Source organism: Lolium rigidum, chromosome 6, assembly GCF_022539505.1.
Source record: "Lolium rigidum isolate FL_2022 chromosome 6, APGP_CSIRO_Lrig_0.1, whole genome shotgun sequence".
Taxonomy (NCBI): domain Eukaryota; kingdom Viridiplantae; phylum Streptophyta; class Magnoliopsida; order Poales; family Poaceae; genus Lolium; species Lolium rigidum.
In genome coordinates, this window is record NC_061513.1 from 85862949 (window position 1) to 85876866 (window position 13918).

A 13918-nucleotide genomic window follows, 5' to 3' on the forward strand; every position below is an offset into this window, starting at 1 on the left:
TTGTCGCGCAACACCGCTGGGATTTCGGCTTCTCCCGCCATGCCGAGGCGGAGTGCCCACGCGACCGGCGTTGTCGATTTTCGTCTCACCAAAGCCTAGCTTTGGAGAAACTGTCAAACTGGTCGTTCCTCCGGACCTGTTCCAGAGATGCTTTAAGACCTGCGCTATGCAAGAACACGGCTGAACCGAGGGAACCAAACGGCCCAAAAATACTGGACCGATACCAAGGGGCGCCGACCCTACCAAATAGGCCCATAGTGATGAGGAAAGCGCGTTTCCATTCAGACACGAGACGGGCTGTGGGTCACTCCACAGTCTTGTAGCATGGAAAAGGAATGCTTCGTCCAAAGAAAAAGAGAAAGGAACGGTCTAGCGAGCTCACTGGACGGATGTAGCTTGTGATCACGGAAAAACCAAAAAAACACATTCTACCATCTCCATGGCGACTGCTTGCGCGTTGTGCTCCGTCGCCGTGGTCACCTCACACCTGGTTCGTCTTAATCGCCGTCCTGGTGCTGAGCTTTTTTTGTCGACAACGGCACCGTCCAGATGCGCGTCACGGCCAGCTATGCTCTGGTCGACTGCGCCCCGCCGCCGCCGCCGCCATCATCAGCCGCAAGAAACAGCAGCGTCTTCCGCGAAAGCCTCCTCCCGCTCCTGATCGCCCTGCCTGCCGCCGCCGCACCGCATGGATTCGCCTCCCTTCACTCCGACGACCACGGCGTCTTCGTCCGCGGCATCTGCCTCGGCTTCGACCGCACCGACAGCTGCCACGCGTGCCTCGCCGCGGCCACCGAGAACCTCACCCGCAGCTGCCTTGGCGCGAGCCGCCGCGGCGGAGCTTGGAGGAGCGACAGCTGCTTCGTGGCCTACGCCGATACGAACACCTCCTCCGCGCGGGAGGACGCCTTCCGTGACGTGGTCTTCTCCGGCGAAGACCCGGGAGGGGACCCCAACTGCTTCGACACGCGGAAGCTCGTCGCGCTCGCGCGGTCCATGGCACGGCGACGCGCCGCGAAGGCCTTGGGAGCGCATGTGTTCAGGGACGCGGCCGCTCTGGCGAGGAGGAGCGTCGCCGCGGAGAACACGGTGCGCCTGTTTCCGGACGTCGCGAGGGTGAAGACCAGGGTGCGCGTGCTGGCGCAGTGCGCGCGGGACCGCGCCGGCGCGGCGGAGTGCGCACGGTGCCTGGGCGACGCGGCGCGGCAGGTGCCGCCGTGCTCCTGGGGCCTCGACGGTGCGCACGTGCGCGTGGCGGACGTTGTTGGCTACAGCTGCTTCCTGCGAGTGGAGACATTGGTTAAACCGCAGCCCGTGCCGACATGGCGGAGTGAGTATTTCTTCTCCATGCAATTCTCTTGCAAGATCATGCCAAATTCTAAGCTGTCTCTAAGGTGAAGATGGTCGATGCCGCCGCCGGCCGCCGCCCGCCGCCGGCGGCCGCCTTCCGCTCGCGCCCGCCGCCCCGATATTCCCTTCTGCCGTGACCGGCGTTGAGGCCCTCGGATTCGGGGGTGGCCACATTTGCGAATCTGGCATCCTCGAAGCCCATCCGTGTCGGCGTCCTTCGGGTTCTCGCGGGGGTTCTCGACACTCGGACGATGCACTGGGCGTCGTCCTGGTCAGCTTTTTTGGGATAGGGTTCCTAAGCCGGCGCGTGCTCACCGGGTAGGCGGCATGTTCCGTACTGCATCTGCTCTTGCGGTTGTGGTCTCTCCCTCTGATCTATTTGGGTCACGCTGCCGCAGGTGCTGGCGTGCTGGTGTTGGTGCATCCGTCGTGGCGCCGCCGATCCAACGTCGAGCGACGTCTGGTTCCGGGTCTGGCCGGGCTTGGCCAACCAGCTCTTGCGTCCTTCCTGTGGGTGAATCTAGTTGGGGCTAGGTCTTAGTGTGGCTTGGGTTGGAGGTGCGGTTGTGAGCTATGTTCTGTCCGCTCTGCGTCCTCGCGACGGCGACCAGATTTTGACCCGGTGGGATCTAGGCGAAAGCTACGCAAGGCCTTGCCATTGCCGGTGACGGCGTCACCTTTCAGGTGTCGTTCCCTTGTTGAAGGCGTCCCGATGTGGATTCCCCGTTTCGAATTGATGGTTTCCGTCCCTCCGCCTCAACCTGCTAATCTTGGTGGCCCCGCTTCGGGCAACCTTCTCTTGTAGTGTCTTGTGGATCACCCTTTGATCTCTCGCTGGTGTTCCAGCCCTCTCACCTCGTCAGCCTGGCTACTTTTACACGGCCTTGCTGCGGTAGCTGACGGTCCGCCTAGTGCCTTGGGGGGCTTTGCTAGGTCGGCGTCTGGTCGTAGTCTCGGCTGGTGTGCCTATCCCAATGCCATTGGAAGATGTTGTGTTTCTGGTCTGGACCTAACCCGAGCTCGGGGGTGGTGGTTCGGGGTCTGGGTGAAAGCTTTGCAGGCCCTCGGTCTCTGCCGACGACGATGACGCATTCATGCGCCATGCACCTTCTTGGAGGCGTCGCCGCAAGACCCCCTCACCTTTGGATCCTCAAGTTCTGCTAGGATGGTGGCCCGCCGTCGAGTCCCCCTTGAGCTGTTGTGTTGATGCGGTAGGAGGTTTGTTGGCGTGGACATTGACGTGCTCACTCCGATGCAACAGATGACAAAGCTCCCTCAACCTGGCGCATGGCGGCGTTCTCTGTGTTGTCGTTTGTTGTTAGCTTTTCGGTGTGCGTTTCTTATGTGTGTTGTAACTCATGGTGTAACTCCTGGCCGGTTGATGGCTTTGTTAATTCAAAGCCGGGCTCATTTCGAGCCTTCCGTCTAAAAAGATGGTCGATGCCTGCAGCTCATTTTTTGGATATGGCAATGAACGTCCTGGTAGCGCTCGAAATTTTTGCAACAGTTCTCGCCGCACTAGCATCAGGTGCGTTCCTGTTTCCACATCTAAATTCATGATTGTCAATCAGTCTGTGATTTCATTGCTGAGCACAGTCTGATCTGGGGCTCTGGTGAAGCAGGTGCGCTGGTTTAGCACCACGCGGGTTTGGCTCTCTCGTCGTCCTGGGTGATATACTGATTGATTGAGGACTTCATATCTCGAATCGGTTGATAATTAGTCATCTATGTTCTTATGTTTTCCTTGAACTGCAGTTATGGACTTGCTGTGTTTTGCATACCTGCAGCGTGGTTGTTGGCTTTTTTGTTGTTGTTGAGGGAATGCAGCGTGCTTGTTGATTTCTGCTTGTTTTCTAAGAAATTTTCATCTGGAATCCATGCCTAAATCGGTGCACACAAGGGATGGTTGAATGAATACAAGGTATTACGGCGTACCGTCGAATAGGACATTGGACTCTGAAGAAATGATGCTTATAGTCATCACATAGCAATACATCATCGATTAAGTTGGAGAATGGCTGAATGGGTGCTGAATTAGCATACTATGCCGATTACAAGTACATAGTCCATGTGGCTCCAAGTATGGTGAAAAATCCATCTATTATTATACCATAACTTAATCAGATAAGCCCTTGTGCATGTGATGTTTCTTTTCGAGAAGGAGGTTAAATTTCCTGGCATCTACATTAAAACGATGCACACAACTTTCTTTATTGAAGTTGATGTAAGGCAACGATGCTAAAGTCATCAACAAATAAAGTACAAGGTAAGCAAGGATGTGAAACTGCATCCGCTGTAAGCAGACAAACGAAGTTACAACTCAGCGATACACTTTGCTAAAGCACCAACCTCCACATTATGAAATCTTAGTAATCGTGAACTTGTGGAATAGTGCAAAAAGATACAGGTTCAATTCATGAAGTTTGGCTTGAAGAGTAAACACTGTAAGTCCATAACGCACCTAATGTATTTCTTTTTGACAAACACCAAATGTATTTGGAAGACCCAGTACTGTTGTCACTGTACGTACCTTCCAACGTTGTACAACAAAAGCAAAGTAATTGGTGGGGGTTGGGGTGGGGGTTTAGGGGAATCACGAAATGATGCAGAATATAACCAGAAAATGATTTACACTACGGAGATCTTTTTTTACATAAACATAGCTATTTATTCATTCATCACCATCGTTACATCGTTTACTAACAAGGGTACAATAAAATCAGGTGGCTCATCGAGCCACACATGCTGATCGTATTTCCGAGCTAGTCTCGCTAGTTCATATTTGCTTCACGGAAATTGTGCTTGAACTGAATTTTTGAAAATTTTGTTGCTAGGTGGTAACAGTCATATAAAGTCGCCGCTGCCGGTCCATTTGAGTAGCCTCCCTCTTGCATTGCTTGGATCACATCCAAGTTATGAGAGCAGCAAATAACTCTGTTACAGCCAACAGTTTGATCCAACATGAGTCCTGCTTCAGTGCATTGATCTCAGCTGATAAAACATCATGAACAAACTCCAATTTGCTGCTACTAGCAGCTATGAAGGATCCATTGCAGTCCCAAATTACAGCCCCGTTAGCACCTCGTAGCTGGTCCTCATCAAACGAGGCATCTACATTCAACTTGACAAAATCATGTAAGGATTTGTCTAGCTCACCTTACGAATCTTGGGTTTGGGGGAACAGGCTGCAACGAAATAAGAATATAAGGCGCCAATGGCCATTGCCGATTGCGCCACTTCTTTCACTTTTTCTCCTGCTATGCTTGCCTTCTTTCCCACCATAAATACCAACACGTGATTGCCACCATCTCAGGTGTTTTTTGACTGCCCTAGGACTGTCGATGTTTGGTGTTGGCCAGCTAGAAGGGATTCACGTATGGCTTGTCCTGTACGACCAATCATGGAAGTTATGGCGATCATTTCTTCTAGTCCCAGCTTCCTCCATATCAGTTTGGCTCGAGAGCATTGAAATAGCATATGCTTAGTGTCTTCTGCTCCAAGCTCACATAAGGGGCATTGTGCAGTTACATTCACATGCCTATTTGCCAAAACCGCCCCACAGGGTATTGTTTCCTGCATCAAACGTCATAGATAAATTTTCATCTTAGCTGGACATTTTAATCTCCAGATTGTATCCCACATCGGGTGTGGATTCATTGTATCTGCAACTGCACCACCACATACTTTGGGTCCAATTTGGTGTAGGATAACGTTGCATAGAAAACAAAAATTTTCCTACCGCGAACACGCAATCCAAGCCAAGATGCAATCTAGAAGACGGTAGCAACGAGGGGTTTATCGAGTCTCACCCTTGAAGAGATTCCAAAGGGAGATTCCAAAGCCTACAAGAGGAGGCTCTTGTTGCTGCGGTAGACGTTCACTTGCCGCTTGCAAAAGCGCGTAGAAGATCTTGATCACGATCCCTCCGGCGCCACGAACGGGCAGCACCTCCATACTCGGTCACACGTTCGGTTGTTGATGAAGACGACGTCCACCTCCCGTTCCAGCGGGCATCGGAAGTAGTAGCTCCTCTTGAATCCGACAGCACGACGGCGTGGTGTCGGTGGTGGTGGAGAACTCCGGCGGAGCTTCGCTAAAGCACGCGGGAGCTATGGAGGAGAGGGGGGCGGCTAGGGTTTGGGAGGGGGTGGCCGGCCACTTGAGGGGTGCGGCCAGCTTGTGGTCTTGAGGTGGCCGGCCCCCTCCCCTTGTCCCTCATTATATAGGTGGAAGCCCCAAGGGTTGGACTACAAGTCTCCGAATAAGACCCGAACCCAAAACCTTCCATAAGATAGGGAAACCTACCCAAGCTAGGACTCCCACTAGAGGTGGGAGTTCCTCCTTCCATGGAGGGGTGGCCGGCCCCCCTTGGGGGAGTCCACTTGGGACTCCTCCCCACTAGGGTTGGCCGGCCATGGAGGTGGAGTCCCTCCGGGACTCCACCTTCCTTGGTGGTTTCTTCCGGACTTTTCTAGAACCTTCTAGAACCTTCCATAGAACCTTCCGCATCATTTTAATTCACATAAAATGACATCCTATATATGAATCTTATTCTCCGGACCATTCCGGAACTCCTCGTGATGTCCGGGATCTCAACCGGGACTCCGAACAAATATTCGAACTCCATTCCATATTCAAGTTCTACCATTTCAACATCCAACTTTAAGTGTGTCACCCTACGGTTCGTGAACTATGCGGACATGGTTGAGTACTCACTCCGACCAATAACCAATAGCGGGATCTGGAGATCCATAATGGCTCCCACATATTCAACGATGACATTAGATCGAATGAACCATTCACATACAATACCAATTCCCTTTGTCACGCGATATTTTACTTGTCCGAGGTTTGATCTTCGGTATCACTCTATACCTTGTTCAACCTCGTCTCCTGACAAGTACTCTTTACTCGTACCGTGGTATGTGGTCTCTTATGAACTTATTCATATGCTTGCAAGACATTAGACGACATTCCACCGAGAGGGCCCGAGTATATCTATCCGTCATCGGGATGGACAAATCCCACTTGTTGATCCATATGCCTCAACTCAAACTTTCCGGATACTTAATCCCACCTTTATAACCACCCATTTACGCGGTGGCGTTTGGTGTAATCAAAGTACCTTTCCGGTATAAGTGATTTATATGATCTCATGGTCATAAGGACTAGGTAACTATGTATCGAAAGCTTATAGCAAATAACTTAATGACGAGATCTTATGCTATGCTTAATTGGGTGTGTCCATTACATCATTCATAAAATGACATAACCTTGTTATTAATAACATCCAATGTTCATGATTATGAAACTAATCATCCATTAATCAACAAGCTAGTTAAGAGGCATACTAGGGACTCTTTGTTGTTTACATATCACACATGTACTAATGTTTCGGTTAATACAATTATAGCATGACATATAAACATTTATCATAAACATAAAGATATAAATAATAACCACTTTATTATTGCCTCTAGGGCATATCTCCTTCATTTGGCACCCCATTCTGCATTATAAGCTGTCCACACTGAGAAAGTCCCAGATTTTTTATACAATTTCAATAATCATTATGCTTTTCAGCCGTTCAATTTCAAGTCTGAAAACAAACATTTCAGTTCAGGTCTAGAAGAGAAAATCTGAAAACATACATTTCAGTTCAGTTCTATAAGGGGGCTCACATTGCATTGATACAATTGGCTAATATGCAACACAACTACATAGATTGATGATTACACTTCACTTTATGATGAAAATGCTAGCAAACTAAAACAAGATACATAACTCCACATATTTCTTTCTTGTTGTCAGCTCTAGCTAATGAGTCATAATTTGTAGTCACGAGAGCATGCTGCCTACCGACTGCCTCTTCCATAGTGCCAGCTACTATGCGGCTTCATCATCTCTTTCTATTTGACATTTTTATCAACAGTGTCATCTAATTGTGCTAGATGAATCATGAGAGCCAAAACATGCTTTTTAGTGTCACCTTTTAAGTTAAGAATGAACTCATCGAAATCAAGCATTTCTTGTTTCATTTTAAAGCTAGCATGATCAACCCCTAGAGCATTTGATATGTTAGGCATAGAGGGGTTAGGGGATGATACCTCGGAAGATTTAGCCATGAGGCAATTTTCTTACTTCATGTGAATATCCTCATTGGGGGATTCAACTGGTGATGAAGAGTTGGTGGAGATCGAAGTAAGAGCAATCAACCCATTGGAAGCTTCATCTTCATCATCATCATCCCTGAATGTGTATTCTTCTTGAGTTGATAGCACAATAGATGTGTCCAAGGAGGACCTTGCCATGAAGCAATGTGCATTCTTGATGTGAGGGTTCTCATTGGGGGATTCAAAGAGGGGTGAAGAGGGAATATTTGTGGTGGCAATGGCGGCCACTTCGTTTGAGGTCTCTTCTTCATCACTACTACTATCATTGTCATCGGAAGAATACTCTTCCTTAGTCATTAGCACAATCTTTGATGGCCTCTTGTTCTTCTTATTCTTGTTGTAGAATTTCTTGTTGGGAGCCTTTGAATCTTTGCTCTTGTCCTTTGGAATGAGCCTTCCACCATGAGTTCCTCTATGCTCATAGGGGCAGTCGGCTATGAAGTGGCGCTTGTCACCACAATTGTAGCAAGATCTTGATCTTGGACCCGAGCTCTTGAACCCACTTGAGTTGTTTCTCTTGATGCTATCTTCCTTTGCCTTGGATGGATCAACCCAAAAGGTTTTTGCATGGAATGCCATGTGGTCATTGTAGTGGTATTCCAAATCTTCCGGATAGGACATACTCCAAGATGTTCTATATGGTTCTTGAGTGTTCACTTCTTGACCGTCAAGGCAAGGTTTGTGCCTCTTGCCATTCCAATAGCACGGTTGCGAGAATCTTGAGAGTTTTGTTCGGCCACCTTGAGAGCTTGCAACTCGTGCACAACTTGTTGGGATGTGAGTGAAGAGTAACTTTCTCTTTCCAAGGAGACTTTTGGCATCAATGGGTTCATAAGACATCATGCAATATATATACTTGTCCTTGATCCAAAAGTCATCAATATGTTGAGCACCCACATTCCGAAAAGCATCGGCAATGGTGATGAGCCTTCTATAAATCTCTTGATGATCTTCATCCGGCAACCTCATGAACCCTTCGGCTTGATTCCGAAGAGCACTATACTTGTTTATCTTCATGCTTTCACTTCCCACGAAGCTTATGGCTAAACCCTCCCAAGCTTCCTTGGCGGTGGTGAATTTTCGAACATAAGACAAGTCCTTTGTTCCCACACTTGTTTGAATCATGTTCAAGGCAATGGAGTTGAGTTGGTTGTCAACCTCTTCTCTTCTAGTCAACTTGTTGGGGTTGTAAGAGTTGTAACCTTCCATGATGATTCTCCAAAGTTCATTGGAGGCACTACAAACATGAGAGCGAAACTCAAATTGCCAAGTACTAAATTCTTAAACATTAAACTTGGGGGTGGATCACCCCTAATGTTTATATGCGGATGGGGAACTGGGATGTCGGGAGAGAGGAAAGGTGGAGGAAAAGCATTGTAACTCACTCCAACACTTGTTGCCCTAGGAGAAGCATTGGGGGTTTTATTCTTGTCTAAGTGATCACCATCCAAGGGCTTGCTAGAGGAGGGTAAGGCCGAAGCATCTCCCTCTTCTAACGCACCCTTGTCCCTTTCCTCTATGATGGGGATGGCGGGGGGAACCGGCGGCATAAGCCCGGAAAGCCACTAGTAACAACTGGGGCTTCTATAACGATTTTAGTTCGTCAGCGAAAGGGCAAAATCCGTCATGGAGGCCTCATACTGACGGTTTGCAGGACCGTGGCGGACCTCGCGTCACAGATGACCAGACTGACGGTTAGATCGTCCCGTCATGGATCTGTGACGACCTAGCCCACACCCAAAGCCCACCTGGCCTGGTACGTCGTCACGGACATGACCGTCATGCGGCTGCCTCCCCGACCGAGACCATCGTGTCAGACCAAAAAATATGCCGGGCACGGGGGCATTCTTGTAGTGCTCCGTTGGTGTGGGAGTTCAGGGCAGCCACGATATATGATACGTCTCCAACGTATCGATAATTTCTTATGTTCCATGCTTGTTTTATGACAATACCTATATGTTTTATACATACTTTATGTCATATTTATGCATTTTCCGGCACTAACCTATTAACAAGATGCCGAAGAGCCAGTTGCTGTTTTCTGCTGTTTTTGGTTTCAGAAATCCTAGTAAGGAAATATTCTCGGAATTGGACGAAATCAACGCCCGGGGGCTTATTTTTCCACGAAGCTTCCGGAACACCGAAAGGGAAACGAAGTGGGGCGACGAGGCGCCGCCACACTAGGGCGGCGCGGCCCAAGGGGGCCCGCGCGGCCCTAGCGTGTGCCCCCTCGTCGGCCCTCCGACTCCGCCCTTCCGCCTACTTAAAGTCTTCGTCACGAATACCCCGATGCCGAGAGCCACGATACGGAAAACCTTCCGGAGACGCCGCCGCCGCCAATCCCATCTCGGGGGATTCGGGAGATCGCCTCCGGCACCCTGCCGGAGAGGGGAATCATCTCCCGGAGGACTCTTCACCGCCATGGTCGCCTCCGGAGTGATGTGTGAGTAGTTCACCCCTGGACTATGGGTCCATAGCAGTAGCTAGATGGTCATCTTCTCCTAATTGTGCTATCATTGTTGGATCTTGTGAGCTGCCTAACATGATCAAGATCATCTGTTTGTAATGCTACGTGTTGCGTTTGTTGGGATCCGATGAATATCGAATGCTATGTTATGTTGATTATCAATCTATCATCTATGTGTTGTTTATGATCTTGCTCTCCGTTATTAGTAGAGGCTCTGGCCAAGTCGTTACTTGTAACTCCAAGAGGGAGTATTTATGCTCGATAGTGGGTTCATGCCTCCATTAAATGCGGGACGAGTGACGAAAGTTCTAAGGTTGTGGATGTGTTGTTGCCACTTGGGGATAAAACATCAATGCTATGTCTAAGGATGTATTTGTTGATTACATTACGCACCATACTTAATGCAATTGTCACATTGTTTGCAACTTAATACTGGAAGGGGTTCAGATGATAACCTGAAGGTGGACTTTTTAGGCATAGATGCATGCTGGATAGCGGTATATGTACTTTGTCGTAATGCCCAATTAAATCTCACACTACTCATCATGACATGTATGTGCATTGTCATGCCATCTTTATTTGTCAATTGCCCAATTGTAATTTGTTCACCCAACATGCTATATCTTATGGGAGAGACACCACTAGTGAACTGTGGACCCCGGTCCATTCTTTTACATCGAATACAATCTACTGCAATACTCGTTCTACTGTTCTCTGCAAACATCATCATCCACACTATACATCTAATCCTTTGTTACATCAAGCCAGTGAGATTGACTACCTCACTGTTAAGTTGGGGCAAAGTACTTTGGTTGTGTTGTGCAGGTTCCTGATACGCGTTCAACACGCATCCGTTGGGAACCCCAAGAGGAAGGTGTGATGCGTACAGCGGCAAGTTTCCCTCAGTATGAAACCAAGGTTATCGAACCAGTAGGAGCCAAGAAGCACGTTGAAGGTTGATGGCGGCGGGATGTAGTGCGGCGCAACACCGGGGATTCCGGCGCCAACGTGGAACACTGCACAACACAACCAAAGTACTTTGCCCCAACGAAGCAGTGAGGTTGTCAATCTCACCGGCTTGTCTGTAACAAAGGATTAACCGTATTGTGTGGAAGATGATTGTTTGCGAGAAAACGAGTAGAACAATATTGCGATGGATTGTATTTCGATAAAGAGAATTGGACCGGGGTCCACGGTTCACTAGAGGTGTCTCTCCCATAAGATAAACGACATGTTGGGTGAACAAATTACAGTTGGGCAATTGACAAATAAGAGGGCATGACCATGCACATACATATCATGATGAGTATAGTGAGATTTAATTGGGCATTACGACAAAGTACATAGACCGCCATCCAACTGCATCTATGCCTAAAAAGTCCACCTTGAGTTATCATCCGAACCCCTCCGGTATTAAGTTGCAAAGCAACAGACAATTGCATTAAGTATGGTGCGTAATGTAATCAACAACTACATCCTTAGACATAGCATCAATGTTTTATCCCTAGTGTCAACAGCACAACACAACCTTAGAACTTTCTGTCACTGTCCCAGGTGTCAATGCAGGCATGAACCCACTATCGAGCATAAATACTCCCTCTTGGAGTTACAAGCATCTACTTGGCCAGAGCATCTACTAGTAGCGGAGAGCATGCAAGATCATAAACAACACATAGATATAACTTTGATAATCAACATAACAAGTATTCTCTATGCATCGGATCCCAACAAACGCAACATATAGAATTACAGATAGATGATCTTGATCATGTTAGGCAGCTCACAAGATCCGACAATGATAGCACAATGGGAGAAGACAACCATCTAGCTACTGCTATGGACCCATAGTCCAGGGGTAGACTACTCACACATCACTCCGGAGGCGACCATGGTGGCGTAGAGTCCTCCGGAGATGATTCCCCTCTCGGCAAGGTGCGGAGGCGATCTCTGGATCCCCGAGATGGGATCGGCGGCGGCGTCTCTGGAAGGTTTTCCGTATCGTGACTCTCGGTACTGGGGGTTTCGCGACGGAGGCTATTTGTAGGCGGAAGAGGCAGAGTCAAGAGGCGGCACGGGGGCCCCACACCACGGGGCCGCGCGGCCAAGGGGGCCGCGCCGCCTAGGGTGTGGCCCCTCGTGGCCCCTCTTCGTCTCCTCTTCGGACTTCTGGAAGCTTCGTGGCAAAATAGGACCACGGGCGTTGATTTCGTCCAATTCCGAGAATATTTCGTTACTAGGATTTCTGAAACCAAACAGCAGAAACAACAACTGGCACTTCGGCATCTTGTTAATAGGTTAGTTCCAGAAAATGCACGAATATGACATAAAGTGTGCATGAAACATGTAGGTAACATCAATAATGTGGCATGGAACATAAGAAATTATCGATACGTCGGAGACGTATCAGCATCCCCAAGCTTAGTTCTGCTCGTCCCGAGCAGGTAAAACGATAACACATATAATTTACGGAGTGACATGCCATCATAATCTTGATCATACTATTTGTAAAGCATATGTAGTGAATGCAGCGATCAAAACAATGTATATGACATGAGTAAACAAGTGAATCATATAGCAAAGACTTTTCATGAATAGCACTTCAAGACAAGCATCAATAAGTCTTGCATAAGAGTTAACTCATAAAGCAATAATTCAAAGTAAAGGCATTGAAGCAACACAAAAGAAGATTAAGTTTCAGCGGTTGCTTTCAACTTATAACATGTGTATCTCATGGATATTGTCAACATAGAGTAATATAATAAGTGCAATAAGCAAGTATGTAGGAATCAATGCACGAGTTCACACAAGTGTTTGCTTCTTGAGGTGGAGAGAAATAGGTGAACTGACTCAACATTGAAAGTAAAAGAATGGTCCTCCATAGAGGAAAAGCATCGATTGCTATATTTGTGCTAGAGCTTTGATTTTGAAAACATGAAACAATTTTGTCAACGGTAGTAATAAAGCATATGTATCATGTAAATTATATCTTATAAGTTGCAAGCCTCATGCATAGTATACTAATAGTGCCCGCACCTTGTCCTAATTAGCTTGGACTACCGGATCGTCACAATGCACATGTTTTAACCAAGTGTCACAAAGGGGTACCTCTATGCCGCTTTGTACAAAGGTCTAAGGAGAAAGCTCGCATTGGATTTCTCGCTATTGATTATTCTTCAACTTAGACATCCATACCGGGACAACATAGACAACAGATAATGGACTCCTCTTTTATGCATAAGCATGTAACAATAATTAATAATTTTCTCATTTGAGATTGAGGATATTTGTCCAAAACTGAAACTTCCACCATGGATCATGGCTTTAGTTAGCGGCCCAATGTTCTTCTCTAACAATATGCATGCTTAACCATAAGGTGGTAGATCTCTCTTACTTCGGACAAGACGGACATGCATAGCAACTCACATGAAATTCAACAAAGAGTAGTTGATGGCGTCCCCGGTGAACATGGTTATCGCACAACAAGCAACTTAATAAGAGATAAAGTGCATAATTACATATTCAATACCACAATAGTTTTTAAGCTATTTGTCCCATGAGCTATATATTGCAAAGGTGAATGATGGAATTTTAAAGGTAGCACTCAAGCAATTTACTTTGGAATGGCGGAAAAATACCATGTAGTAGGTAGGTATGGTGGACACAAATGGCATAGTGGTTGGCTCAAGTATTTTGGATGCATGAGAAGTATTCCCTCTCGATACAAGGTTTAGGCTAGCAAGGCTTATTTGAAACAAACACAAGGATAAACCGGTGCAGCAAAACTCACACAAAAGACATATTGAAAACATTATAAGACTCTACACCGTCTTCCTTGTTGTTCAAACTCAATACTAGAAATTATCTAGACCTTAGAGAAACCAAATATGCAAACCAAATTTTAGCATGCTCTATGTATTTCTTCATTAAT

The 13918-nt window shown here is 47.4% G+C and overlaps 1 protein-coding gene across 1 annotated transcript; it reads left to right on the top strand.

Moving 5' to 3' along the window:
• Positions 1-439: 439 nt before the first annotated feature.
• On the top strand, positions 440-2986 carry LOC124662884. Its single transcript, XM_047200667.1, has 3 exons — positions 440-489; positions 522-1330; positions 2922-2986. The coding sequence occupies exons 1-3, from the start codon at positions 440-442 to the stop codon at positions 2984-2986; spliced, it is 924 nt and encodes a 307-aa protein (XP_047056623.1).
• The last annotated feature ends 10932 nt before the right edge of the window (positions 2987-13918 follow it).

Bases quoted from the DNA above. Each gene is read 5' to 3' on its own strand.
- LOC124662884 (XM_047200667.1), top strand. From the start codon at position 440: ATGGCGACTGCTTGCGCGTTGTGCTCCGTCGCCGTGGTCACCTCACAC. The intron at 490-521 runs GGTTCGTCTTAA...CTGGTGCTGAGC, and splicing joins GCCGTGGTCACCTCACACCT to TTTTTTTGTCGACAACGGCA. The intron at 1,331-2,921 runs GTGAGTATTTCT...ATTGTCAATCAG, and splicing joins GCCCGTGCCGACATGGCGGA to TCTGTGATTTCATTGCTGAG.